The 25803-nt window shown below is 39.4% G+C and overlaps 1 protein-coding gene across 3 annotated transcripts; it reads right to left on the bottom strand.

Annotated features, from left to right (window-relative positions):
- Positions 1-201: 201 nt before the first annotated feature.
- LOC125501306 lies at positions 202-6192 on the bottom strand. 3 transcript variants are annotated; one of them, XR_007278841.1, is made up of 4 exons: positions 5519-6192; positions 5147-5437; positions 1548-5051; positions 202-1464 (listed from the first exon to the last, which is right to left on the bottom strand). XR_007278841.1 is itself a non-coding variant. In XM_048656579.1 (4 exons), the coding sequence occupies exons 3-4, from the start codon at positions 5218-5220 to the stop codon at positions 2417-2419; spliced, it is 2709 nt and encodes a 902-aa protein (XP_048512536.1). In that variant the 5' UTR covers positions 5221-5437; positions 5519-5651; positions 5787-6192; the 3' UTR covers positions 202-2416. The 3 variants fall into 3 exon arrangements, 2 of the variants coding, with proteins under 2 accessions (XP_048512536.1, XP_048512535.1); XM_048656579.1 differs by having other exon boundaries at positions 202-5051; positions 5519-5651; positions 5787-6192; XM_048656578.1 differs by having other exon boundaries at positions 202-5051.
- Positions 6193-25803: the final 19611 nt, after the last annotated feature.

The raw sequence follows: 25803 nt of genomic DNA, 5'->3' as shown, positions 1-25803 counted from the left end.
ATAAGGGTGCCGAAAGATAGATTCTTTCTGATGACTTTTTTTGACATTTTCCCAAAATTGGAAAAAAAAATTATAAATGCAATTTCCGATCGATTTCCCCATTTGTAGATGTTTTTTACCGATTTCCGCTCGTTCCCGAACTCATTAAGAACGTATACCGGGACAGGCTGAGTAAGACGCGATGTTATGAAATTATTTTCATTTCAGTTTGCAACAATTCAACTATGAAGTACGGGCAATATTCATGCCGTTAATTGAAGTAAACGGAAAAATTCGATACTTGATTGAACTTATAGACAGATTCAGTTTTCCCATTAAGATTACCAGGGCCTTACGGGTTAGGGGTGATCGAAGTTCTTTTTCTCAAATAAACAGAATGGCGGTCTCTGATAGTTTACTGGCGGTTTTTCGATTGAAAAAGCACTAGTTCATTATTGTTTGTAAAAAATGTAAATTTTAATAAAAAAAATAATACTACGATCAGCCTCTACTTTTTTATGCTTTCAACAAGCTGTGGATATTTCATTTGATTCCATCGAGTAGACGTTGGATTACATTGGTTATCGACTTCAAAAACGTAGTTTCTAAAAAAACTTTTTTAATTTTGGGAAAATGTCAAAAAAGTCATCAGAATCTATCTTTCGGCACCCTTATACATCCCATTGGCGCCTTCTCACTTTCTACCGCACGTTGGGTATCCTGATTGTGAGAGACAGCCACAGCGCATGAGTTGGGAGTTAGAAGACGCTACGGCGAGTTTCGTGAGTTCGAGAGGAATGGTGTTTTCGATCACCCATCGTCGTCGCACAGCGTTAGTGAGACAAGAAACGAATTAGTATCGGTGGCCAGAAATGCCTTCCGCGCGAGGAGAAGAATATCTCCCCCACCAAGCTGGTCTACCTGACTCTGCCGACTCGCTCGCACCAGTGCTGTGCGAAAGGGATGCAACGAGCGATATGTTGCTAACTCTGTCGCACTATGATGCTCTCTTGATCGCGCTTATGGGCCCCCGTAGATAGAAACTCCGCCTACCTGTGACCCACACATCGCCGCGCGACGTAAACATTGTGAAGCCATTTATGCCGGTCAGTGTACATATATTTAGATAAATTTGACCCAAATGTCTCCGGGATCTCGGGCAAAATACTGTAAACTAGGCTCAAAAGCAAAGCCAACAATTTTACACTTTGGTCGTAATAAACTTTGGTTAGACTGTGTTGCAGGCTCAACACGTTACTTGCACGAACACACGATCAGGATAGTCTGTAAAAATTGTACAAAATGTAAACGTTAATCAATGTGGCCTAAATACGCCTTGGTTATGGGCAATATACTGCGAACTAGGCACTGAAGCAAGGCCGTTAGTATCGCACTTTGGTTGTTATAATCCTTGGTTATCTAAATTTTAAGGCTCAACACACCCATCGTTCGAACGTAGTTGCACGCACGCACGTTCTATATTTTCTGTAAGAAATGTAACAAACATATAATCATATAATTCACACAACGCCTTTGGATATTACAAACAACACATGTTTCAAACAAACTTCATAGCCGGTTTGTTGAACTCTCATCGTTCATTGTTGAGCTAATAGAAATTATGATTGATATAACCAATCACATAGATGGAAATTGGTAGCATTATAATATCTCATCTTGTTACATAGCGCCTTTCATCGTATTTCGAATAAGTATCTTCACCTGCAAGTTGTGATATTTACATATTATCTCCAAGTGAACGATTTCAACATAAATGGTAGAAACCACGAAATCGTAGGATTTGTTTAATTGTAATGTCATTGCTAGTATGTTATGCGAATCCACTTTATCTACATAACTTGCATGTGTACGCAACACACGAATTTATCAAGGACGTTTTCCTTGTTTCTTGGAGACCAGCTTTACTATTCCGGGACCTCTTCTTGAATTTATTTAACGGGTCGTTTTCAAACTCTTCGTCTTCCGAGTTTACTTCACCTTTATCCAAACAGTTGGTGTGACACCAACGCAGACACTTCACGCATGTCGACTGAGCATCCGTATCACGACACTTTTCAAAGCAGTACATGCACTTGTCTTTGACATTATCTGATTTTAGTAATAGGATTCGAGCCATCTTCCGTCTGAATTCCGGCGGATCGAATGATAAATCAAATGGGTTGTTCTTTGCCAAACATTCGATGTAACGTGCAACGTGTGCTCCGCAATTGCTGGTATCATTTGGAGCCTGATACGGCCTGCCGAGTACTTCTTTCATCGTCCACTGGATCTTCCGCAGTTCCTTGAAAGTAGATCGGTTACTGCAGCCTGTCAAAAATTGATGGAATGCTTCGAGCAGCCTTTTTTCATCATCGTTTCCACCATATGGATCCAACAATGATAAAGTGTTCTCGTCTATATCGACAACCAGCAAACGTCAGTGACCATGAATCATGTATGGCAAAAAGATTTTGCCACTTAGGGGGCGAGAGATGTTATACATCGCACAGGAAGGTTGTTTTCTGTACAACCAATAGCATCCGATTATCACACTTGTATCGTCCGTCGACATATAGATGCTGTTCGTCCATGTGTCGATATGCGTCATTGAATAACAATCGATCGCCAAACCATCGATCCATCTATTCCGCGACAAAGTATGAAATTGTCTTGCGGTGATTTGGAAATTATTCGATCTCAATGGGGGATTCAGAGATGCAGTGTAAGAGCCAATTTTCACGTTGTGTGACCTGGACTTCAAGTAATAGTGGACATCATCCATCAAACCATTTTTAAGACCGCAGCAAGTATCTTGCGAAATTCCTGCCAAGCGATTCTCATCTTCGACAACAGTAGACTGACAGATTTCAATTGCTGCACGCTCGGGAGCGGTATATTCGCAAGCCTCTGGTTCCTTGACCACATCACTTTCAATCGCCGTGTGGACAGAAGTTTTCGGGGTTTCCATGTTTCGTATGGTACACTGTGGTACGATGCACTCGGATTTTCGTGTTTCGTCGGTATGTTCATATGCGCGCTTCTCTGTTTCTTCATCTTTGCGCAATTTTTGCATAATCCGTGCAAGACGATTACCTTCGAAATGGGTTCTCGCTCGAACCCATTGTTTCTTGTCCGTCCAAGTTTCGGTGATCAATGGATCGGACGCTTTCTTACGGCACGTAATGTCTATTTCGGAAGCTACTATCACGGTAGATTGAATTTGGTTCGGTTGCAATGAGTCCTGCCCTGTAACCAGATCTCCTGTGGAACACTGCGTGAGTGCAACGTATTCATCGGATGTCGGAGCGGTGACAGTATTGCCAATGACGTCACGTTTCGCAGTTCTGGGATACTTCGGTCTCGTGCTGGGTTCTTTGGTTTTCAAGGTTACTCCCAAATTGGCTTCCGCAATCAGCGATGGTGTGTACGATTCTACTTTTCGGATGAAGTGTCCGATCTTCATGTTTTTTTCGTGGTTCAACACCTGATGTTTTATAACGTTGTTGTAACTTTCCACGTAGGCGTTACTAAGACGAGATATATTTTCATCGACTAAATCCAACATCATCGATGTCCAAAGAGGAGCGTATGGAAAATGCTTCCAAGTCATATGCTTGGCAAAACCGGGTACGTAGTACTTGTTCGTGATTGGTTTTGTCCTATCAATTTCTTTTTCCACTTCCCGCAGTTTGTTGTCGAATTCTTGGAAAAACGGAGAGTTGGCGTACACTGCTTTGCTTTTTTTCTGTGTTTCGAAATCTACTTCCGGTTTGCTTTCGTGTAACGTCTCTTTTGCATTGTCGCCCATCTCCTTGCCGTGATCAGTCATGATTGTGATTTCCAGTTTTCGGTCTGTCACAATTTCCGCTAAAACAATTAAGCTATTTCGCGCATCGACTTCGTCGGGCGACGACACTGCCTTTACAAAGTGTGTGAACACTTGCAGAAGTTCTTGCATTCCTCTGCAGAGCATCATGATTGCTACGCACTCCAGTAAAAACGATTTTTTTCGCTGGAATTGCGAGAAGTCTTTTTTGATAATCATCGATATCCGTTTCATAAAATGAGCGCAGCAGCTTTGAACTATCACCACGTTTTTAGGTCTTTGGCCTATTGTGATATACTTGTACGCCATATTCAAATATTCTCCAACAGTCATGTGGTTCCATTCCGAAAAAATAGCGTTCATCAATGCCCAACTCCAATCGACAACTACTGCCGCAACAAATGGCCAAGCGTGTAATTTTTGCTGCACAAAAAATCTGTACTTTTTAAGGAATGTTGCGATCGAATTGATGTTGTGTTCCGACGTAACCATTTCAGCAATTGGTATCACGGATTCCTTGTGCTTTGTGACTATAATGTAGTAATAAATCCGCTTATAATTCAGATGAGGAGGTTTTCTGACAACAGATCCGGTGGTATCTAAGTGCACGACTGTTCCCTTCGACTTTTCTATTATCTCTAATTGAGCCTCTGTGAACATCATCGCAGTCAGAGGTAGGGACACATAACGAAGATACGGATCTTTTTCCTTCGCCTGCACCATCCATAACTGGAACACGTCGCTAAGGTCTCCTGAGTTAAGAGCTAAGTCGTTTTTGCAATTGTCTTCAGACTTCGCTTTTTGATAAATATACAGACGGCGTAAGTCTTGCATGTTTCCGTCCGCAGCTAGAGCCGAATCAAGGCTACTTTCGACCTGTAATTGGTAATCACGCGGTTGTCGCTTACTCGACGCGCGCTTCACTTCATCTCGTTCCATGCCTCTTAGTTGGGTGAAATTAGGTTTTGTACTGAATCTCACAGAACACGAACAGTGGTACTCCTGTGCAAGTACAATCTTTAGTCCTTTGCGAATGGTACTGTTGGTGATTACTCCATTGGCGTTTTTAAACTTTGCTGAAAAAGGTTGCCTCCCGCCCAGAGCCACGACATACCGAATTCTATTCACATGATCTGCTGAAATATTTGGTGGAGTGTTTTCTTTGTCACGTTCGATTTCATCTTCGGAATCGGTGAAGTCGTAAATGGCAGGTTTCGAGTTGTAACTTTTTCTCGACCGTTTGCGACTAAAAAATTTAGATTCGATGTACGTTTTCGGACCCGCTTTACCATTATTCACCGGAAGTGAGACATCCAAAACGCAGTCTGTCGTATCACTTACATTCCTGTGTTCAAGAGTTTCACCGTGATGTTCTTTGCACTCGGTGGTACTGGCACTAACTTCACAGCTAACATCAGTACGTTGTACTGTTATCGAGTCAGGTACTAGATCTCTTGCCGTATTTTCATGCTTTCCGTTATCATTTTCATAGCATGACGGAATTCCTGCATTACCTGCTTTACTTGCTAACAGTCTTTCAACGTCTTTTTTCAACGCACTTGAAGTTTCCCAGAGATGTTGTAACTGATGCCTCAATTTGTCGGTCGGCTTTCGGCGCCGCTCGACTGCAACCTGCAAATACATATAATTACGTTTTGAGTACATTATCTAGCAGTGCGATTCTTGTTAACTCTCACTTTTGGGTTGACATACATCAACATTATTACCCTCCACAAATTAGTAGTGCGCATTCAGGGGGCCCGCACAAATAAATTTTCAAACCAATATTAATGCAAATCAAAATATGTAGTTCGTTGATATTAAATCGTGTGGATTTCCGCATTTTCTATAATCCAATTCTCATGTTTCTTTTTACAACCTTTTTTTTACGATCAATTGAACCCATCTGGGTTTATTTTATTTTTAATCTCCAAAAGATTCTCAAAGATCTAGCTTTTCATTAAGGGTCTTGGATACCAACATATATATATCATTTTTTATGCGAGATTTCGTAGTTTCAACTATTTAGGCGTATTTTCGACTTATTCGGAAAAGTGAGAGGTGCATTCTCTTTTATTAATTGCTAGGAAGGTGCGCTGGTCGGAAAAACCAGGTATTAAAGTCAAAAAACTATGAAATTGAATTTTATAAAATGCGAGGTGCGTCGTGATGATTTCCCAGCGTGGGGACCCGTCATCTCTATTTGCACCAATTATACAGTAGTTTAGTCACTTGCTCACCACTTTGACTACCCAGCGCACCATCCTAGCAATTAATAAAAGAGAATGCACCTCTCACTTTTTTGGAAAAGTCTAAAATACGCTCGAATACTTGAAACTAGCAAATATCCGACAATCTACGCTTTTCTGACGGCCATATTGTCTTCAGACAGGCCCACATACGGTACACTAGTGTTCGAATTTTCCGCTGCACAGCGCGCTCCAACCGCGTATTATGAATCCGTTCTGAATTCGTATACGCGGAATTGATATCTGCTGTAATTTCGCATGTCTGAATGTTAGAACACTTCTGATTTTGCGATTGGCACGAGTCTGATTGCAAAATTTGCCAACAATAATGATGTAGGTGATATTTATTTCAGAATTTCGAAAAACTATAAGCAAGATGGTAGCATATTTCCACTTCATATTAGTAATTCCAGGCATAAAATTGATGGTGCATTCATACACATCCTAAATCTAGATTTGAATGATAACAAGTTATAATTCGGTCAAAATATTTTACTACAGCATATAAATATTCGTAGAACAAGATATAGCAAACTAACTACAATAAACAGACCCTATGTATTCCTAATATTCATGCCGTACACACAGCACATACATTACAAAAAACATAAAACGTCCTGCCAGACAAGTTTCAAAAGTAATAACATTGCCATGCATAGTACAACATATTATATCCTTCAAAATAGATCACAATTTCTTTCACGGCCTTGGCTATTTTTCGAATAACAAGACCGCTCTTGAGCAACTATCGTACATTACATTTGCTTACTTTACAGCTGAGTCCTTGGCAAGGGCAATACCAGATTCCAATGCTTTGCAAATCTTACATGTCGAAGTTCTAAGCTTCTCACTGTTATACTTGCTCCAGTGAGAATCACAATTCTGACTTAGTAATATTCTACTAAATATATCACAGACTATCTCAAGGCTTTGGTAGGTTTTCGAAGAGAAAAATCGCTCTTGAGCAGCTATCGTACATTACATTTGCTTACTTTATAGCTGAGTCGGTGGCAATGGCGTAGGCGAAGACCCGAATTGGGATATACTGCAAATATATAAGATGCATGTATGTATCCCACCCAGGGCCGTGCCTGGGTATATGGCCGCCTGCGTGCCAGTCTGTATGGCCGCCCCCAGGATAACATTAAAAAAAACTACTTTAATTTTTAATGTTTATTATTATACACAGGGCATCAAACCGGGAAAAAAATCAGTTTTTGGTTAACCGAAATCGAGAACGAAAAAAAATATTGGTTTTGTTCCCAAAACCGGTTTTATGAGATTTATATGTTTGGATGAAGTTTAAGAAAAAAAAATGCACAAAATAAACATTTTTTTATTTAAAATTTAAACAAAAATAATAACATGAAAAAAATTATGGTATTGGTTTTATAATCACAGACAAAATTATCAAACATAAAGAACAAGGAATAACCCTTAAATCTATACTAACATATTAGGATAACAAAGCTCAGTGGCCAATGGCAGATCTGGGCTGACTTGCAACTTGGGAGGTATACAAAATAGAATTAATTTACTTACTTTAATAATAACATGAAAAAAAGTAATTATGGTATTGGTATTATAATCACAGACAAAATTATCAAACGTAAAGAACATAGGAATACGATAATTTAAAATCCTAGGTGTCGCTCAGTGACAATTTAAAATTATTTGATTTTAAAAAATCAAATCTTACGTATTATTTATTGATATTGAAAATAGTAAAGGTTTTTGGTTAATTAACCGGTTTCATAAAATTATTTCGGTTAGGTTACCGGTTAATTAGGGAAATCTTTCAATCTTTCAATTATCGCGATTGAAAGTGAAATTGCTGAATCTTCACGAAGCAATTATTAAATAAAGTACATATTAAAAGTTAATCCTACGGGATTTTTTACTGACAAAATCGTCAATTGCTTCGTGAATATTTAAAGATTCAGCAATTTCACTTTCAATCGCGATAATTGAAAGATTGCTCATACGTTCTTGCGTCATGGAAGTACGTAGGTAATTTTTTATGATTTTCAATTTAGAAAAACTACGTTCTCCAGACGCAACTGATACAGGCATGGTCAATAATAGTTTTAAGCTTGTAGATACATTTGGAAATGAATTTTGTAAATTGTGTTTGTACAAATACTTTAGGAGTTCTTCGGGTTGTTTCCTATCTTTTATAATTATTTTCAATGAAATTAACTCTTCGTATAATTCTGCTCCGTTTATGTCGCACGATTCGCCATCCTTGAATTTATTATGAAAGTCGAAGCAACTTTTTTTTATGTCGTCCTCTCCTATTTCAACAAATTTATATAAAAATCCGAAAGACTGTTCGAAATTGGATAATGTTTCAAATCGGGTAGTAACAGATGAAATGGCTGTATCCAATATTACATAGAAAAAATTAATTTTGAAATTTTCTTTAGCAGTTAACTGAATATCCTCATCTCCTTCATAGTCAAATTGTTTTCGCTTATGGCGTCGACGTAGATTAATTTCAACAGGAAATTCTGGTTGTATTTCAAGTGATTCACATAATTCATCAGCAATTTTCAAATACTTTTCGAAATTTTCATCATTTCTAATACTTTGGAAAAAAATTAAAATATTATTAATAGATTCAGCACATGAAGTAAGATTCCAAGAAACGGTCTGCATCATTTTACTAATAATATTTACTTTTTCTAAGATTTCGTACCATATTACTGTGGAACAAATAAATTTGTACGATTTAATTTTCATTGCCAAACATTTAGCTTCATGTTGACCTATTGGTGTTGAACATTCTTCCGCTAGTTCTATTAGGCTGTCATAAATTTCACCTAATTCATGACGCAGTGGTCTAATCGCCTTAATCCTTGATTCCCACCGGGTTACGCTAACTTGTTTTACTGTTAACGATTTTACATGTTTTTTTAAAATTTGCCATCGAAAAGGGTATCCGGAAAAGTAATTGTATATTGCTGACACATTACTAAAAAAATCCACAGTTGAAAAAGAAACTTTCGCTGCATCATTGACGACCAAATTTAATGTATGCGCGTTGCATGGCATAAACAAAGCTCGTGGATAATTGTCCAAAATTCGTTTCTGCAATCCAATATGTTTTCCAGCCATATTTGATCCATTATCATACCCCTGGCCTCTCATATCGTTAACATTTAATTTAAGAGAGCTTAATTTTTCAATTAAAAAGTCGTAAAAAGCTTCTCCAGTACTTTTTTGAGCTGGAGAAAAACCAACGAAATTTTCTCTCACTTCTACTTCGTCATTTTGAATATGCACATATCTCAAAATTATTGTAATTTGCTCGACATGTCCCATGTCCGGCGTACAATCCAAAATTACTGAAAAATATTTGGCGTCTTTTATTGCTGACAAAATATATTTTTGAATTTGCGCTGCAAGGATACTAATTATTTCATTTTGGAAGCGATTTCCCGCATAATGTGGCATATGGTTCTTTAAAGCAACTGATTGTTGAATGCGATTTATGTGATCTGCCATAACATCATCAAATTTTCCTATCATTTCAATTGCTTTTAGAAAATTTCCATTATTGTTTTCATACAATCTTCTCGAGCTACCTCTAAACGCTAAACCCTGTACTGCCAGAAATTGTACCACAGATATCATGCGTACGACAATTTGATACCATCGTTTTTTCTCTGCGTCATAATACCGTTGCAAATTTTTATCAATTGTAGCTTTGTTTTTTAAATTTAATTCCAAATTTTTCCAATTGGTGCAATTTCCGATATGCAGCGATGTTTTTTCATGACGAGATAAATTATCAGATGTGTGTTGCCAATCATTGAAGCCTTCATTAACTAATTTTATTTCTTGTTTGCCAAATAATTTACAACAGAAGCAAAATATGGAATCCGTTTTTGGAGAATAGATTAAATTTAAAAAATTTCATTCAATTATTTTAAAGCAAAATCTAAAATTTAAAAATCAATAGTTTAAAATTTAAAACTGAATAATATTTTTGTAATTTTGATAATATTTTCGTAATATGAAGGCCCCGCATTACACTACGTTAAGACTACGCTCTTGAGGCTCTGGAGGCTTGTAGGTATCGCGCGGAAGTGAGAACGTAAGGGGGTGGTGGGAGGCGGAGCTTTTCGAAAATCAGCTCGATCGTGCACGGTCGCGCCGACCCCTGCGTTAAATTAAAGACTTTAATAATATCGGATCACACACAGGACACAAAAAACGATTTATCCTCGCTAGTCTATAGACCAGTGGTTCCCAAACTTTTCTCCCCGAAAGCCCCCTTTTCATGAAAAAAAATACTCAGCGCCCCCCTCTTAATTAAAATTATCCTTAGCGCCCCCTCTACAATAATGTGACGCCATTTACTTTGAATCTGTCCTTTTTTTAGTAACTAAATCGAACATTACAAGCTAAGTAAAACCATTTGCTATTCAAATATCTCTTTTTAAAAAAAAAGTGTCATATTTTATTAGTAAAATTTTAATTGTTAAAGGGTTAAAATGTATGCAAAATTATCTCAGCGCCCCCTAAAATGTTCCAGCGCCCAAAAGGGGGCGCTATTGCCCACTTTGGGAACCACTGCTATAGACTAATACGACTAATAAGACGAATAAGACCGCTTACGCGACGCCGGTCAATTGAAAAAACTATTTCGGCTCTTCGCTCGTGCAATGTTCGAAAAAATTCGGATTCGCTGCATGACTAGGTATATAAATACTACAACGACATAATCAGTTTTTATACATTTCTTATTTCTGAGAAACTCTTTTTAGATAGATTAGATTAGAGAAACTGTTTTTACTTCGTATCTTAATGAAAACAAACCGATTGTATTTTTGCCCAGTAAACAACTTGTAACGATTTGGCCGCCTCTTAATTTCGGCCGCCTGCGTGCGGTGCACGCAATGAACGCCCGTCAGGCACGGCCCTGATCCCACCCCATACCCCCAACCCCATTCCCTCCCCATTTCTAAAAAACCCACCCACCTGAAAGTCCCAACAGCCGAACCAACGAGCTCGGTACATGTAAATCACGACCAGAAGTGCACAGTAGGTTAAATTCTCGGTGGTTCACTTGTTCATATTGGTATTCTCATCCACAAGAATCATAACTATTCATCCGAAGATGAACAATTCTTCATCTCGTGGATGGTAATCCCAATATGAATAAGTCAGCTGCCGAGAACTTGACCTACCGTGAATTTGTGGTCTTGGTTTACAGTTCCGCCAAGTCGGTCCATTGGGATAACAGAATAATACTTACAAGTAAATTACTCTGTAATCACAATAGGAGCTATGCCCCGATAGGGACATGCTCCTGGCATGGCCCGCCCCATCCCCCCCGGCCCCTGCTTTGTCCCCCCCAGCCCCTATACTGCCCCCCCGGCCCCTGTACTGCCCCCCCCCCTCCCCCCCGGCCCTTGTTTTCCCCCCCCAGCCCCGGCCCCGGCCCCTACCGCGCCACCCCTCACCCCGCCCACGTTTCGCCGCCGGCTCGCCGCCGGCTCGCCTCCGGCGTCCCCCTCCCCCTCCCCCGACGGCGATCTTCCTCTCTTCCCGCGGCGGTACGACTCATTTCTTTGCCCAAGCCGCCAGCCGGTGCGCTTTCCGCGCTGGCGGTCTTTGCCCTCCGGCTCCGGAGGCGCAGTAGGCTCCAACGCGGGGGGCCCTGAAAAGATATAAATATTAGATTATGTTATCGAATAGTACGAACTAGGAAGCGTTGTTAGAAAACATAAAATTGTGGGTTTTCGTATTTTTCTTCCCAAAAACGTTGGTCTACACAAAAAATTATGAAGTTTTATTTTACTGAACCGCAAGATTGATTGATTCGGGAAGCTGAGTGCTACATAATTTTCCGTCGATGATTTGGTTTTGAAGAGTCACGATTTTTTTGTTATTGAAATTGCGTAAATATCCGAACTCTTCGAAAGAATAACTGGTGTTTCCATAGACCGATAATAAAAGTATAGCGAAGATAAAATTGGCACGCATTTCGGATTGACGAAAGGCACGACAATATACCAAAAATGCTATTCACAAGCTAAAGACTTGCTTCCTATGCCTTCGTAACATGAAGAAATTCACGTGGAAATGATTATTCTTACCAGGGGATGGAGCTGCCACCTCATCCACCTGGGGCCCCGCCGCCGCCGCTTCGCCCGACGACCCCGCCGCAGTCGTAGCTGCCACCTCCGCTGCGGTCGGAGCCGCCGCCTCTGCCGGACCCTCGTCCGTGTTTGTTTTTTTTGTAAAAATCGTTCCCATCTGCGAAAAAATTCCAATGATACATTGTATTGGAATATACGTAAAATGATACCGATAAATAATTCGGGATCTGGTATTATGCCGACAACTATTAGTATGCTGAAAGGTGTACGAAGGGTGCATTCCGAAATATACCCGAATTACGGCAAGTTCGTGTCAAGGAGAGATAGATAGATTAGCAAATGAACGGGTGCAAGAAGGGAACAAGGGAAATTCGCAGAACTTGCGGTATATTTCGGAATACGCCCGAAGTATGCTTGTGCGATATACATACAACGTATAGTCGACAACGTAGTTTTGTCGTTATGCACGAATGGTTCGCGACCATGAAAACCACATGCGGTCAATAGGTGAAAAATTTGTTTTTCTGTCGTCAACGCCCAAAAGGAATCGATCATAGGTTGAGGAAATATTACATCGAGCTCGATTATCATAAAGTATGTTCCTGATTGAAACAGAACACGTCATATCCAAAAATATACATGTTACAAATTAGCGAAAGAAAGACACGTGCAATAACCAGAAACCGTTCGAGAACGCGTAACATATTTCGTACATACGTCTGATAAATCATTGTCATTCAAGTTTTGCCTGGATCCGAACGCCAGAAATATTATTTATTTATTTTCTTTATTCTACGTATTCCGATAACAAAACGTACCTAACGGATCATATCATAGTACAATAAATATGTAACGAATACTTACTTTTTTCGCCGTAAACTTTCACCACTTGCACCTACAAGGTTTTGTGCCAGAATGGCTTCCGGAGTGCTTCCGATTGATGCAAGCAGGTACCTTGCACCACGGCGACGCTGCCGTGCATTGCGGAAGCCAATGTCATGCATCGCAACGGAAGCGCGAATCCGCTGCCCAATCACAGCCGTTATCGTTTGAACCACGAACGAATAAGATCGCTTGTTTATGCCGGAGTTCAGCGCCGCGCACTGTAAGCGTAATGCTGAACTGATAACGGTGATCACAACCACTTGTTAGATCGAAATAAAGTGACGAATTGTTGATTGTGTAATAATGCCTGGTAAGCGAATTAATTCACGCTGGTATTCGGTACCGCGTTGGAGCCGCAATAAATATTGGGCACAAAGGTAAGATATATTTCTTTATTTATCCATAACTGGGGCATTCATGCTTTTCCGTAGTGAAACTTTTGTGGTCAGAAATTTAGGCGGATACCTTGGTTAGAAGCTATCGTATGGTGATCTGTGATCAATGGTGATTAGTTTCCATTTAGTCTCACGCGAGTGGAACCTTTTCAGATATTGAGTAGCATATTCCATAAAAATTGGGATTTCGGCGAGAATTGATAACCTCGACATTTGGGTATTCCTCCGGAAAGTATCCTCAAGTTTTCCAAAAAATTTGAAAATTTTTGACCGAAAGTTGGAGACATTTAAAAATCCATAAAAGTGAAAAAAATTATTGCTCTATTTTGGTTGCTCGAAATACTAAACGTATGGTAACTCTGATATTCTGGAATTGGATTGCAACTTTTCTTTACTAACGGTCCAGCATGTTGATCCGGAGGTTCGGGCTTTTTCGACTCACTACACCACCACGCGAACGACTTGATCATAAAAAATTAGCAAAAGTTTCATGAGAAACGAAATCTGAAAATATCTTGAATTCAGTTTGGTAATTATTAGAATAGTCACTGCTAGTCGAACGGGCAAATTTTATTTGTGGTTTTGTATCCAAGTGCAACGTCTTGGCTTTCTATTTTTGCCTGCGACAAACTTCTCGTGCGGAAGATATATTTTATTTGACGAACAGCGACGGAGCCGAGATTCACGTAGAAATGGAATTTTGCGAGTTTTGTATCAAAAAACCGTCATATAAAAAACAGAAACCGGTCATTTTGAGTAGGTTTCTCACCGAAATGTCCCAGGAAATGTCTGATAAAATGTGTTCATACAATAGTGTCGAATGTCGTCCGAAATTACCAAAAATGTTTGTAAAAAAATAAATCCCCTCTGAATCGCTAAGAGCGTTTCTATTACGTAAAAGTAATTGTAGAATAGATAAACATAGATCGAAACAACTTGTTCTTTCATAGCAGGTATCAAATGTAGGTAATCATTGGAACGTGGGGTTTACCCTATTTTTAGCAAACAAAACACGGAAAACGATCATATTCAATTTTTGATTTGGATTTATTCACGTTTACTGCGGATTTGATAGCGATAGAGAACGAATCACTCGCTTTGGAAAGTCATGGGGAAGCTATGGAATTTTCTTCAGATTTTTTAACGGTGTCGATCATCGCGAAAATGACTCGTGAATGCCGCCGCGGAGCGTCCACTGAGTGGCGACGGCGACCATAGAGAGTAGACAGGGTATTCTTTGTCGCACACACGCACACAAGAAATATATATATTAAGATGTGACTGATCCGGTTCACGTGTAATGGTCCATATTTATTGAATACTAGCTGACCCGACAGACTTCGTCCTGTCAAAAAGATTTGTAATGTGGCAGTTTTTGTGCCTACGTATTTTAAAAAATTCTCCTGAACAGAACCGTCACCCTGGTGATAGGGCGTTGTGAATAAAAAATAATTAAATAAAACATATATAAGGATTTAAAAGTAAGTAATCGCTTTATTGTTAATCATGTGAATCATAATTATTATTATTATCATTGTAGTGCTTTGTGGTATACGATGTTTTTTGTTTGATTACCTGGCGCATAGATAAACAAATCTGATGGTTTTCCAACACGGGAACAGGCAACATACAATTGACCATGTGAGAAACATGGGTTTTCTAGATTAATACCACAAACACTTAATGATTGCCCCTGCGACTTGTTTATAGTCATAGCAAAAGCAAGCCGCACTGGATCCTCGTTTCTGCCACTCCACAGAATACATCCAGCAGCGTGTCTCACCAAACACATTATGTTTTACAATGAAATCCATTAAAGATTTCAACTTTTGTCTAAAGACTCTGGCTGTAATATCATGACGATCAATGGGTGATTGCCCAGAGAATAACTCCTGCTTGATTTCTATCCATTGCGGATTGCATGTAAATGTGATGAACAAATCTGCTGTACCATAATGACGAACATACGACATGGCATCTTGAGCATATTCGTGCATATGCCGAGGGCTTCCGATGTATGTTGCTGGAAGAATAGTCATCCGACCGACATTCTGTGCATTTCCATCAGTATTAATCGCATCTCGAAGGTGAATATACTCTTCAGATCGGAGTTTGGTTTGATTCAACCTGATGAATGTTAATCTCTCCGTTTCAATTTTAACATACATGTCAACAACATATTTGTGATATAATCGCCGACATTTCAATATGTGATATCTTCATTTTCCCGAATCATTAGGCGGTATGAATAATAGTTCATTGAACTTACTTTTTTGTTGGTTTCAGAACCTGTAAATAGATTTTGTTTTAATAACATTCAAATATAAAATTAAAATACATAATATAATGACTGAGATATTATCGCCATAGCTAAACTAATATTTTAGTTACCTGTAATGGGATTTATCATTTTTATTGAGAAATCGTAGCCATCTTCACCTTGCCAAAATATAATGGGATATTACAGTGCGTCATATGAGCGGTGTGTTTCCTTTATACGTTGTAATTGATCATTCCGACGATGTAAAACAATATCACGGGATTCCAAGTTTTCTCCAACTACAACGATAGCAACTTCATCAATAGTTGGTGCATTAAAACGTCTTGTATGTTGACCTGCAGGTGTTTTATCAGCTCTGATTACAATTTTGTGATTATCGGATGGCATCAGATCCAGGGCAGTTTTAAACAATATAATCAATTGATTGTGTTGATGAAATAAAGTTTGTAATTGTTCTACAATAGACCTCTTTACTAAATTGTTATGTGTACAACGCAGATCAATTTCTTGTGGTGAATTGCCCATAAAATAAATTTGCAGGAATTTGTTGTCGCTATCTGACACTGGTAACAGTGAACCTGCTCTGTGATATATTTGCCCTTGTATCTGTAAATAAAAAAAAAATATTATGGAATAATAATAATAAATTAATGGATTGTCAGTGATCAAACTTAAATAATATTTGATCTTAAAAAGTATATATTTAGTTTGAACTAATATCTATCAAATATAATAAAATATAATAAAAGTGTCACTGAAACTGAATCACCATATAATATGATGACTAAGTGATATATTTCGTAATGATTAAGAAATTGAAGATTAGTGACACATCTTAACTTTGGTGACAGAAAATTTTGTTCGCTAAAATAATTATGAGTAACTGCTATAATACATACCTTGAAAGTTGGCATAAAATTTTCCCGAACTACATTTGTTGCCCCAAATGAAGTCATTTGAAAGCAATTGTTATATTGTTGGATATGTGTCAAAAAGTGTATAGAATCTGTTCCTATTCCTGAAACCAATGAGTACAATGGTTCTGGTGGTGGATCCAATGGTATCAATTTCACTTTACCATTTGCGCAAGACAATCCATTGGCTTCGTTTTTGTATTTTAATGCCTTACAGTGTGAGCAAACCGAGTTCATAGAACCAATAACAACACATTGGTAGTTACTGTAGTCAATTGACACATCGTAACTGAAAGCAGCTCGATTCAAACTTGCGCGATTATTAGTTGAATTTCGCGCTCGCGCTTCACGCGTTTGTGATATCCGAATTCTTTCACGTTCATTTCCGTCGTCACGTTCTTGTGCAGTACGATTAGATCGGTAATTAGCTTGGTTTGTAGCATTTCTGGTTCTTCTACCTAAATTGCTTCGTCTTATAGGAGGCATATCAAATATAAATTATTTTTTCACTAATAACGAACTAAACAAACACTAACTAACTAAACACTCTGCACAAAACACGATATACGAATTTGTTTCGTGTATCAGTTGACAAAAGCAAACTCAGTAGATTAGGTAACAGACAACTTTTTTTTTTTTTTAAATTTGATATGACTTGAAGTCAAATCCTTTTAAGCCGTACGAATTGTTTCATTTATTTAAAATTTGTATATTAAAAATAATAAAACACTGTTGGTAACGCGATTTTTGTTTGACTGATGTAATGACGTGGAAACTGATGCATTTTATCTCGCGTGCCGAAACTAATACAAAAGAAACGCGAGTTTCGGAACGCGACATTAAACTCCTCCAACTATGTATTCTGTGCTCCAACGCACACACGCACATTGTTTTGATAGATATGATCTTTGACGTTAGGAACACACCTACATTGCTTAGACAACAGTGAGTGCTTGTAATTTAATATGAACTTTATACCATAGCAATAAAGCTCAAATTGACTACGTTGTTTTAGTTAGAAATCATTTGTATGGGAAAAAGAAAAGGGCTATTTTTAGGGTTTTTCCAGCAATAATTCTAATTTTTCTCGCCGTAAAAACCATTCTTGAACTTCAACGAACATTTAAAAAAAAGAATTGGCCAAATTGGTCCAGGCGTTGTTGAGTTATGCGCTTACCAACACTTTTTGCGATTCATTTTTATATTATAGATTTATCCTATTCATCAAATTCGATGTATGATTAATATTCCAAGTTCATAAAGATGATGGTTTTCCGTGCTCAAAAAATTCAAAAAGTTATAGAAATATTCGTTTTTCGTCATAGCTCTTTTTTCCATCAATCCACACTCGACATGAACGATTCAAAAAAAAAAAAAAAATATATATACAAATGTTATTTTGATATTTGTTATGATCAAAAATAGGGTGGACAGTTGTGTAATACACAAAATTGGCGTGCATTGTTTCTTTTACAGAAGAAGAGATGCACGGAGACGAGTGGCGGAGGATGCACCAGTTGCAGATATTGATGCGCATCCTGCTGTCGATGTGCAGATCCGTGACGAACGTCAATACACGCTTGTGTTACGTCCGATCGGATTAGTGTTGTTTGAGATGGATCTTACGTGAACAGGAGTGTGTGTGTCTCGATTTTTTGGGTTCAAGTGCTAGCACTTTTCACCTGGGACTCGAGACCAGTGCAAAGTTGGAAATAGCGGTGGTTAATAATAACACGGGAAATTTGAGGATGATGTTTTACTTGAAGAGGGATTTGGTTTTATATGCTTGTCTCCTGAGATCTGTTTTATTGATTTGCTTATAATCGGGAAAATTAAGTTTAAACTCTACTGGAATGTTACTCGTAAGAATCACTTGGTTCTTGAGATAACTACGGCCGGGTTAAGCGAGTTTCTCAATAGTCGCCTGATTCATAAGGAAAATCTAGAGGAAAACGAGCATCAGCCGGTTAAAGCGTGGTCGTTTCGAGCCAGACTTTTCCTTTTGAGTAATTTTGAAATTGGTAAAATTGAAGAATTAATTATTGGAAACAAGGGTGAATTTTGAATGAATACGTGGTTATATTTCCAGAATAAAATATGAAATACAAAATTTATAATATAAAAATACTAACTAACAGTTGATCAGAAAACTCAAGTTAGAATCGGGAGTGATATGAATTGGGGAAGTAAGAATTTGGAATGAGACGAGTATGTATGAAAATAACACCTTGCTCAAATTGATTTGGATTTGGAGAAGATGGTGCGAACTGCACTGGTGGACTTCCGATTCAACTTTTTAGAAAACTGGACTGAATGAATGAGTGGACTGAGAATAAGTAAGTAAGTGAGTATTGTGTTGTGTGTAAGTGAGTATAAGTAACTAAGTGAGTGAGTTTTGTCTGTAACTATAACTTTTGGTCTGTGCTCGAGTCTTGTGTTGCGAGAGAGATTTTTTAGTTGGGTTCCAGTTTTTATACCAAGATTTTGAGGGCGGTGTTTTGTAAATCTCTACAATTGGTTAGAATTTTCTTTTGGGGGTTCTTCCAATCGTATGTGTTTATCTATTTTGTTCAGAATGTTTAAAATATCTCATTGGTTGAGGTTTTCTCCCACTTGGGCCTGGTTATGCTGGGGTAGTTTTCTGGGGTACGAACACTTGAGTTTTATGACTATCTTCGAGAAATTGTTCGGTTTTTGAAAGTTTACTATTATTTAATGAACAAACTGGATTTTTACCAACTCCGGAATGGAAAATACTTAGTGAATTTGAATCATTGATTTGTGTTTTTGAACAAAGGTTCTATCATGTTTTTTACGGATTTTATATTATAAGATTGAAATTTGACTGAATTCTTTCAATTTAACAAGTGTAACGAGTGTGTGATAATGTTTTATTAACGCGGAGACGGTTTAAAATTGTTCATTAGTAAATGTTAAAAATTGGTTCTTAATAATTGAAGCAATATATGAAGCTAATGGAATATTTCGAACTCGGAGTGGTTTACAATATGAAGAAAAGGGTCTTGGCTTGAAAATGTGTGCGCGGACCAGGGATTTGTTTAGACTATTCTAGGGTTTTACGACCGACTCTCCAGATTCCACATCTGCAAGATCTCAGGTTCAAATGGTCATCTCTGGAACCTTTGTTTAGTTAAAATCTAGGGGATATTAAAAATTTTGAATTTAGGAGTCCCGTGGGACGTAACACTTGACAAGGATGAAAGAGCTTTGCAGAATGTTCGCATCCATGCTGCGCTTGCCGATATGGGGCTCAGAAATGATTCGGAAACATTGCTTCCGTGCGATAAAAAATTCTCGACCGAAGAGCTCATCGCTGTGCTAGAAGCCGAAAACGACGATAACGAGGCATTTCCAAATTTACTTGTGGAGAGAACTGAGGATATCGATCAGGATTCAATTGATCGAGTAACAGAGAGCCTCCAGGGTAGAGGAATCGTAGATTTCGCACATATGTTTCGGGATCTGCACATCAAATTCGACAATCACTGCAGAGGTGTTGAATGCTGCTTTCGAGACCTTGCCATGACAGGATCGCAACGTTTCGGACTAAAAACCAAATTCACATTTACGTGTAGAATGTGCAATTATAAAGACCATGTCTGGAGTGAAGCGCAAGACGAGGCGTGCATGGACGTTAATCGTAGTGCGGTGGCCGGTACCATAGCGATCGGGACCGGCTTCAGGCAGTTGCAGGAACAGCTCGCGGCAATGAATATTCCGTGTATGGTTAACGCGTCGTACAGAAAATACCACAACGACGTATCGCTGGGATTTGCAGAAGCAGCTGCCAGCGATATGAAACTTGCGGCCGAAGAGGAAAAACGGTTGGCCGTGGAAAGGGGCGACGTCGTTGATGGAATACCTTTCATTACCACCGTTGTGGCCGACGGAAGCTGGATGAAGCGCTCATATCGGACTGGAAAATACGATTCTCCATCAGAAGTCGGCGTTATTATTGGGTACCACAGCCGCAAGGTACTCTTTGTTGGTGTCCGAAATCGCTACTGCTCCATTTGCGCAAAGGATGAGAAAAAAGAAGTGGAGCCCCGCGCGCATGTCTGTTTCAAAAATTGGGGCAGCAATCAGAGTTCCGCGAGCATGGAAAGCGACGCCATTGTGGAGGGTCTCAAACGCAGCGTAGAGGATCACGGTTTGATTTATCGAACGTTGATCGCCGACGGGGACAGCAGCGTCCTCAAACGTATACGCGATGCTAACCCTTATAAGTCTGTTATCGTCGACAAAATAGAATGTACAAACCATCTGCTCCGCAATCTTTGTATCAAAATCAAGGAGGCATCGAAGATGCATGGACCCGCACGTGTCGCTAAAAGGATACGGAAAACTGTGGAAGACAGCACGCTACAGTTCCGTGGGGCAGTAAAGAAGGCCGTAGAACATCGGTCGAAGGAACCCGGAAGCGAGACAGAAAAAATAAACAAGCTCCGCGAAGACATCCTGAATATGCCGAGTCACATATTCGGAGAGCATAAACGTTGTGCCGAACTTGTGTACTTTTGCGATGGTACGCTCAAGGAGGGCAGAGAGAACATCGTTGGTAAGCTCGTAGAGTACGGATTGTACCAGCCCGTATGTGACGCGGTAAAATACTTGAGCTTCAACTGTAAAAGTTTACTGCGTCAATTGGATAGCAACAGCGTGGAGTCTTACAACGCTGTCGTCAGCAAATTCATTGGCGGCAAACGCGTGCACCATGGATTGAGAGGTTCCTACCAAGTAAGGGTATAGGGTGCGGTTGTCAACTTCAATACGAAGAAGCCAATGACCGTACTGAATAATGCCATGGAGCTGACTCCAGGTGAGTTTACTGAACGTCTGGAGACAACCCGAAAACGTGAGAACCAGGCTGCAGCCATACGAGGTCATGGAGACAAAAAGAAACGGTTCCACGGGCCACCAGCGACGGCAACGCGTACGAGCGAGGACTACGGTACCCACTCACAGAAGCCCGATTTGTCAAGGGAAGAGTTCGATGCTCAATGTGAGATACACAAGAAGCATCTCGAAGAAGCGCAGCAACAAAGAGATGAAATCGAACGTCTCACCGTGCAGCAGTCGGAATCCAATTTGTGGCTGCAGCTTCGAAAGCGAGTGCTAACGGCTTCGAACTTTGGCAAAGTGTGCAAGAGGCGGCAAACGACACTCTGCTCGAGTCTCGTTACTTCGATTTTATATCCACCATGCCTGGACAAGAACAAGGCGATCACGTACGGACGTCTGAAAGAATCCGAAGCTGTTGCGCAGTTGAAGAGCACCTTGAGTGTACAAATCAAACGTTGTGGACTCTTTATAGACCCGGAATACCTTTCCTTGGAGCTTCGCCAGACGGTTTGATCGACGAAGACGGCATCGTCGAAGTCAAGTGTCCCTACGCGGCTAGGGAAAGACGGTCAAGGTCGACCGAGACGATGAATTCTAGCAAGAATGCATGAAATCGCAGCTTGTGAATTTTTATCATGATTGTTTGCTCCCAGAAATAATCGACTCTCGTCGCGAGCGGAACATGCCTATCAGGGAACCCCCATCTGTTCTGGATGCTCGATCGCGAAAGGCCTTGGACCAGGAAAAAGAAAATTTGGCAGTCTGAATGATACGGTTCTGCCAGGGTAAAGGCGTAGTCTGAAATCTTCAAATCCAAGTCGATCGGTTCTGCGACGGGAACGGCGCAGTCTAAAGACCAGATAAAGTACTTCGGCTCTGCGACGGAAACGGCGCAGTCTAAAGGCCAGATAAAGTACTTCGGCTCTGCGACGGAAACGGCGCAGTCTAAATTCCACAATTTCAAATCAATAGGTTCTGCGAAGGGATCGGCGCAGTCTAATGACCAGGTAAAGTACTTCGGCTCTGCGACGGAAACGGCGCAGTCTAAAGGCCAGATAAAGTACTTCGGCTCTGCGACGGAAACGGCGCAGTCTAAATTCCACAATTTCAAATCAATAGGTTCTGCGAAGGGATCGGCGCAGTCTAATGACCAGGTAAAGTACTTCGGCTCTGCGACGGAAACGGCGCAGTCTAAAGGCCAGATAAAGTACTTCGGCTCTGCGACGGAAACGGCGCAGTCTAAATTCCACAATTTCAAATCAATAGGTTCTGCGAAGGGATCGGCGCAGTCTAATGACCAGGTAAAGTACTTCGGCTCTGCGACGGAAACGGCGCAGTCTAAAGGCCAGATAAAGTACTTCGGCTCTGCGACGGAAACGGCGCAGTCTAAATTCCACAATTTCAAATCAATAGGTTCTGCGAAGGGATCGGCGCAGTCTAATGACCAGGTAAAGTACTTCGGCTCTGCGACGGAAACGGCGCAGTCTAAAGGCCAGATAAAGTACTTCGGCTCTGCGACGGAAACGGCGCAGTCTAAAGGCCAGATAAAGTACTTCGGCTCTGCGACGGAAACGGCGCAGTCTAAAGGCCACAATTCCAAATCAATAGGTTCTGCGAAGGGATCGGCGCAGTCCAAAGACCTTATAAGAGGCTGAATTATGGAGTAATATCAGACTACATATGTAACATCCTTTTGCGATACCACTGAGAGTGACGAATATTCAACATTTTTACAATAAATTCATTTTATACTATATACGTGAAGTGTTTTCATTTACTACACCAAATTTTTTGCGAATTTCAGGCCATCTTCGACGTATTCACATGACAGACTGCGAAATACAGCGGATATTAGCTAACACGCTTATGGTAAAAAGAAATAATTACAGCAAAGAGAAATCCACGATTTGAGACTATATGATTCGAGTTTCCTTGTTAGGAACTTTGCTACGTAGGGGAGACCGGGGCAAGTTGGAGACGTTAAGCTTCAAGTGCGGTTTTTTAATCGATTGTAAGCGAATTTCAAAATCTGTTGGTATTTTTCAAAAGTATGAGATGTTAGCTATTAAAAAAAAAATTGACATTGAATTCGATCATTCACAAACTATGTAATTTCCATTTTTCCGAAATTCTGCAAATTCGTCATCTTGCCCCGACCACGGGGCAAGTTGACGAATATTAGATTTTGGTTTAATGGGCCTAAAAAAATACTTTTTTCGTCAAAATATACTTCAGTTTATTCAAATCCATAAAAGATATGAAAATACAAATACGCATAGTTTATGTAGTTTAGCTTGGATATACAATTAACACTGGTCGCAAACAAACTCCTCCTTCGACATTAGAACATGCCAACATTGAATGGTGAATAAATTTATTCATTTATTTATTTATCGAATTATTCAACGAGCTGCACAATCGTATGTAGCCTAAATATCAATTAACTAAACAACATGCAAAGATCTCGATAAGGACGATCCGTCAACTTGCCCCCACCATCTTGCCCCATTTGCCACTATTTGCAAAAAAAGAACCCCACAAAAAGTACATTGGTGAAAATTCGGAGATTCTATGATCTCTAGGATCTATATGCGTATAGAAATAAAGTATTAATTCACAAGTCCGATCTTGCTTATCTGTAGTTGCGTACAACTATTTTCTTGAGCTCCAGATATTACTTCGCACACGTCTGAAACCACAATGCCTCCGTAAAAAAGCCGGATGACCTTGCCACGCTAGCTATATCGCAAATATTATTGCGTAGAAGAGTGTTTAACACTTTTTGATAACTTACCCGGCGCTATCTGTCAAAATATTCTAAAAACAATCAATTCGTCATCTTGCCCCAGCCTCCAACTTGCCCCGGTCTCCCCTACATAGAATTCACAACGTCCGTATCGGTCATTGGGAATTAGGAATTCATCACTAAACTATGTGTATTGCCATTTCCCGATCACCATAATATAAGGATATTATTGGGGTTAGCGTATTGTTGAATTTCACCTCTTTATCCTATTTTAGAAATCATCAATCCATAACGAGAACGCAGCTGCGCGTCCAGTAGTCCAATTGATAATTGAATTCGTATCCTGCCAAACACTTTTCTTTCTGTTTTATCGACTATATCTTCTACATTTTCCGGCAAGAGGGCAGGACCGATTGGGTAAACATACCTATATACATCATCGTTTCGGAGTTGCCTTCGAGGTGTCCAAGACCCTTAAGATCTTTTGGACCACCTTACCATGATGGTCTGATTCTTTTTTAATTAATTTTAGCTCGGACCTTTTTCGATTTAACCACCACACGAATATCGTGTTAAATTGTGTTAGAATAGTGGCAAAACTACTGGGCATTACTCTACATATCTAAGAACATTGGACAAACGCTACTTTAATATATAACGACGAATTTGCAACAAACATCAAAACTCTACGGTGACTCACTGACTTCGGGACCTCGGCGTATTCTTGCCCTACAAAATGAATTTTTACTCGACGATTTCGAAAATGTTGAAAATATGTCGAAAAAGACCACCGAATGTCTTAACCCCTTTTCTCTACGTTTTTGGAATATTTCTCATCAGGTGGTAATATATTTATGTGATTTGAATCCTTTTTGTAAAATTTCGCGGAGTCGATAAAACGGAAAAGATCATTTGGCTGTTCCAACGTTTTGAATAAATAAAACGCGTTTAAAAATTACCAAAATTTTAAAAAAGACAACAAAAATTCTGTGATTGTTACTCAATCTCTTGACGCAATACCCATGATGACATGCCATTTTGAAACATGATACGGGGTCGTGCGTCATCAACATGTGAAACTCATCGAATGGAAAAATTAGATTTTTTTGTATTTTGCCTAAATTTAATAAAAAAATCCAATTTGTAGACGTGTTCGATTAATTATGAATTAACGGTCGAATGAAGAAATTAAAAAAAATTCAGGAGTGCTTCTTTCAGATCGTAGATTTTATTCGGTATTCTCGTGGAGAAACTACCTAGCTGGTGCTTGAATTTTGAAAATGGCTCTTTCCATGTTAAAAATCTCATAGGTTCCAGGATGAAATCAAAAATAGTGAATTCAATAAACGAAACAAAGAAAGATAATGCAAGATAAAACAACGCAACAGTGTTGAAAAATAAGTGATATATCATTGAAATTAACACCTAATCAATCTGAACATTCAAAATCATATATGATGATACAGGACATGAGACCTTGTAGAATAGTAATGTATTTTGAATATCAAAAATGAAACAATAATCAAAAAATTAAAAGGCAATAAACTGAAGAATT

This window comes from Athalia rosae, chromosome 6, assembly GCF_917208135.1.
Source record: "Athalia rosae chromosome 6, iyAthRosa1.1, whole genome shotgun sequence".
NCBI classification, from domain to species: Eukaryota; Metazoa; Arthropoda; class Insecta; order Hymenoptera; family Athaliidae; genus Athalia; species Athalia rosae.
Note: the sequence above shows the minus strand (reverse complement) of the source record. Positions and strands in the feature narration are given on the sequence as shown.

Bases quoted from the DNA above. Each gene is read 5' to 3' on its own strand.
- LOC125501306 (XM_048656578.1), bottom strand. From the start codon at position 5,220: ATGTTAGCTGTGAAGTTAGTGCCAGTACCACCGAGTGCAAAGAACATC. The intron at 5,052-5,146 runs GTAAGTGATACG...TAAATTTTTTAG, and splicing joins AAACTCTTGAACACAGGAAT to TCGCAAACGGTCGAGAAAAA.